Genomic DNA, 4,001 nt, shown 5'->3' on the forward strand with positions numbered 1-4,001 from the left:
GCCAGGGAGCAAAGAGAGGGGCGAGCAAGAGGGGCGGCGCCGGGGGACCAAAGGCAAGCAGGACAGCAGGAGGAACAGAAAGGCCCAAGGGAGGGAAGCCAAAAAGAGACGAGCCCAACAAAAGGAGAGAGGAGAGCGGCGGGAGGAGCGAACAGGCGGGCCAAGACAGGAGCGGCAGGGGGCGCCGGAGGGGAAGCGCGAAGGAAAAAGAGAGCGCCAGGAGCAAAGCGCCGGGCAGGAGGAAGCCGGCGAGAGACGGGGGAGGGGGAGAGAAGGCAGCGGGAGGAGGAAAGGCGGGGCGAGGAAGGCAGAAGCAGGGAAAGAGGACAGGGGGGAGCGACCAAGGAAGGAAGAACCCCGAAAGAAGCGAGAGCAAGGCCGAAGGGAAAAGGAAGCGAAGAGGGAGGGGCAGAAAGACCCGGAGGCCCACGACCGAGGCGGCCGCCCGGAGGAAGAGGGGCAGCGAAAAGAGCGGGCAGACGGGGCCCAAGCCCGAAAGGGGGGCGAGACAGAGGACCAGCAACGAAAAAGAAAGGGAAGAGCGAAAGGAGGGGGGGGCAAGAGCGGGCAGCCAGAAACGGGGCGGGGGGGAGGAAAGCCCCGAGAAGCGGGAGAAGGGCAGGGCCGGCGCCGGGGAGGGCCCAAAGAAAGGACGACGGGAAGCGGGGGGGGAGCAGAAAGAGGCCACGGACCGGGGAAAAAGGGGGCCGAAGCCGGGAGGGGCGGCGAAGACGGCGAAGAAAGGAGGCCAGCGAACGGACGCCCGCGGGAGGCAGGAAGAGCAACAGGGACGAAAGGCCCGGGCCAAGCCAAGGAACGGACGCCAAAGAGGCCGGACAAAGGAGGAGGCAGCCGGGAGGCGGCAGGGGGGAACCACGAAACGCGCGGGGCCACGGCGGGGGAGGGGGAACCAACCGGCGAGGAAGGAGAGGGCAGAAAAGAAGAGAAAAAGAGCGCCAGGAGAAAGAGCGGCAGGAGGGCGGAAACCGAGGGGAGACCACCACGGAGAAACACCAGAAGAAGCGAGAGGCACCGGGCCGAGAGCACCCCCGCGAGGAAAAGCGGCCACGGCCGGGGACCAAAAGGAGGAGCCCAAAGGGCAGGAGCAAGAGGGCGGACAGGGAAAGGGGCCGGGACCCACGACGCAAAAGGGCCGGGCCAAGCGACAGGAAACAGAGGGCCGGAAGGCCACAGAAAAAGGAGGCGAAGGGACCGAAGGGCGAAGCAAAAAGAGGCGGAGAAAGACGGGCCGCAGGAAGAGCAGCAGGACGCGCGAAGGCAGGGGCGGGAGCAAGACCAAACCAAAGACGACGAGGAGGGGGGCCGGAGCGAAGCCGGGGCGAAACCGGGGAAAGCGGAAGGCCAGAAGGCCGGGCAAAGCCGCCGAGCCAGGAGCCGACGGCAAGAAGGCGGGCGAAGAAGAAGGCCCAGGGGGGGCAAGGCCACCCAGAAGGGAAGGGGGGACGCCGACAGCACGCCCGGGGACAAGGCGCAAGGCGCGGGGGGGGAGGAGCAGGAGCAACGGGGAAGGGAGGAGGAGCCCAAACGAGGGAGGCAAGAAGGGCGGGCCAAGAACCACGGCCACGGAAGAGAAACAGGAAACGAAAAGCCCAGACAAAAGGAGCACCGAAGAAAAAAAGACCGGAGGCAGAGAAGGAAGAACCAGAAGACGGAAGGACCGGGAGGCCGGGGCCAGAAGAAAGCGCGCGGAGCCACCCAGGAAGAGGAAGAGAACGCGGCGCAAAGGGGCCGCCCGGGAGAGGAGGAGGACCCCGGGAGCGCGGAGACGGCCCCAAACAGCGGACGGCAGGGGCCAACGGAAAGGGAAGAGGACGACCGAAAGGGAAGGGGACAGCCAGAAGAGGCCGAAAAGACAGGAGCCCAGGCGGAGACGGGACAGGGACCCCCGCGGCCAGGGCCAGCACAAGGAAAACGAAAACCAAGAGGGGCGGGAGCCGGGAGCAAACGGGAACGACGAGCAAAGAGAACACCGGGCAAGAGGAGCAGACCGGCACAGGAAGCGGAAAGGCAGGAAGGGAGGGACCAAGAAAGCGGCGGGCCGAAGGGGAAGAGGCACCAAAGCGACGGGGCCACCCACGGCGACAAAAGCACCACCCCCCAAGGGAAACGGGGGGCGGGCGGGGGCACCAGGAGCGGGGGCACCGGGGGCGAAAGCAGGGGGGGGGGAGCCAGGGAGCAAAAAACGGGGGGAAGGGGAGAGCGGGAGCGGAAAACAGAGCGGGAGGACGCCCGAAAGCGCGCAGGGGAGCAGGAGGAAGAGACAAACCAAAACGGGGAAAGCCGAGAAAGAGACAGGCCCAGGGAGAGGGGAGAGGAGGGCAGCACGAGGGCGAAGGACACGAGCCAAGAGAGCGGGGGAGCGAGGAGGGGGAGCAGAGGCGCGGACCAGAAAAAGGGCGGCAGGCGCAGCAGCACCAACGAGAAGAAAGCCACCAAGCCACAGGGGAGGGGGAAGAAGGACAGGGGGGACCAGAGGCAGGAGCCAGAGAGGGAGAAGGGGGCAGGGAAGACAGAGGGGGAGCGACAAGAAGGGGGAAAGAGCCGAACAGGGCGAGGGGAAGAGAGAAGGGAGCAGGCCAGGACGGGGGAGGAGCGCAGAGAGGCCGGGAGGGCCCGGACCCGGAAAGGGACCCGGAGGAGCGGCGAAAAGGGCGGGAGGCCAGGACAAGGCCCCAGGGGGGCCGAGACAGGGACCCGCGAGCAGGAAAAGAAGGGCAAGAGCGAAAGGAGGGGGGCAAGAGCGGGCAGCCACAGACCCCAGGACGGGAGCGAAGCCCCACGAAACGGAAGAAAGGCGGCAGGGACCAAGGCAAGGGAAAAAGGGGGGGGGCGCGGGGGGGGGGAGCCAGAGAGCGCGAGGCGAACGGCGGAAGAGAGGCGGAGCGCGGGAGGAGCGACGCCAGCGGGGAGAAAGGGGGAAGCGGGAAAGAGACAGGGACGGGAGGCCCCGCCCAAGCGAGAGACCCAAGGCCGAGGAGACCGCCAAAGGGGGAGGCAACAGAGAGGCGACAGCGGGAAACCAAGCCAAGGGGGAGCCGCGGGAGGAGAAGGAAACCAACCAGCAAAAAGCAGGAACGCGGCAAAGACCAAGGCACCAAGGGCGGGACAAGAGAGGGGGAAGGCACGAGGGAGGCCAGACGCGCGCCAAAGCGGAAAAAAACCAGAGGGGGAGGGGAGGCCGCGGAAACCCCGCCCACAGCACCAGGCAAGAGGGCGGGGCCCACGAGGGCCAAACCACCGGGGCACGAGGCCCAAGGGGAGGGGGAGCACGGAGCCACGCGGCAGAAGGGGAAAAACGAGCACCGGGGAAAGACAGGCCGCGCAGCCAAAGAAAGAGGAGGGAGAGGGGCCCGAAAGGGGCACGAAAGACGGGGCGCGAGAGCGCCGCCAAAGCACGAGGAGGGCGAGCGAAAGCGGGAGCAGCAGCAGGGAGGGGCCAGAGCCAAGGGGAGGAGCGGGGCCGGGGCGAGGGGCGGGAGAAAGGGCCCGGGGGGCCCAGGCCGCGAAAGAGGGGGACGGGAGCCCGAGCGACCAAAAGGGGACGGAGGGGGCCGGCGAACGAAGAAGCAGGGAGGCCGCCGCGGGCCGGACAACACAGACAAAGAAACCCGCCAACAGGCAGGAGGGAACCGGGGGAGAGGGGCGAGAAGGCGGGGCGCGGGGGGGGAGAGCGCAGCGAGCGAGGGGCGGAGGAGGGACGAGAGCAAGGAGGAGCGGGAAGGCGAGCCGGGGCAAGGGGGCGGAGCGAGGAGGACAGAGACAGGAGGCGCGCAACGGACCGGGGGCGGGAGAAAAACCCCCGGGGGCGGGCAGGGAGCCAAAAACGGCGGGGGGCAACGGAGGGCCGAGGCAGAGCGCAAGGAGAAGCGCGGAGAGGGGCGGGGCGCCCCGGCGCGGAAGAGGGAGGGAAAGGCCGGCCCGGAGAACCGGACGGAGAGGGGCCGACCGCAGACGGCGCAGCAGCCAACGCGGGGGGGCCC

General features: G+C 68.5%; 1 protein-coding gene across 1 annotated transcript; it reads left to right on the forward strand.

The window, feature by feature from the left end:
* Window positions 1–61: 61 nt before the first annotated feature.
* On the forward strand, window positions 62–2,830 carry LOC109158611 (ribosome-binding protein 1-like; the record flags this gene model as incomplete). The annotated part of the gene is made up of 1 exon (XM_019306494.1): window positions 62–2,830. A coding segment is annotated over one exon (2,769 nt), but the record flags the coding sequence as incomplete, so codon positions are not given.
* Window positions 2,831–4,001: the final 1,171 nt, after the last annotated feature.

Source organism: Ipomoea nil, unplaced genomic scaffold (genome assembly GCF_001879475.1).
Source record: "Ipomoea nil cultivar Tokyo-kokei standard unplaced genomic scaffold, Asagao_1.1 scaffold2825, whole genome shotgun sequence".
Taxonomy (NCBI): domain Eukaryota; kingdom Viridiplantae; phylum Streptophyta; class Magnoliopsida; order Solanales; family Convolvulaceae; genus Ipomoea; species Ipomoea nil.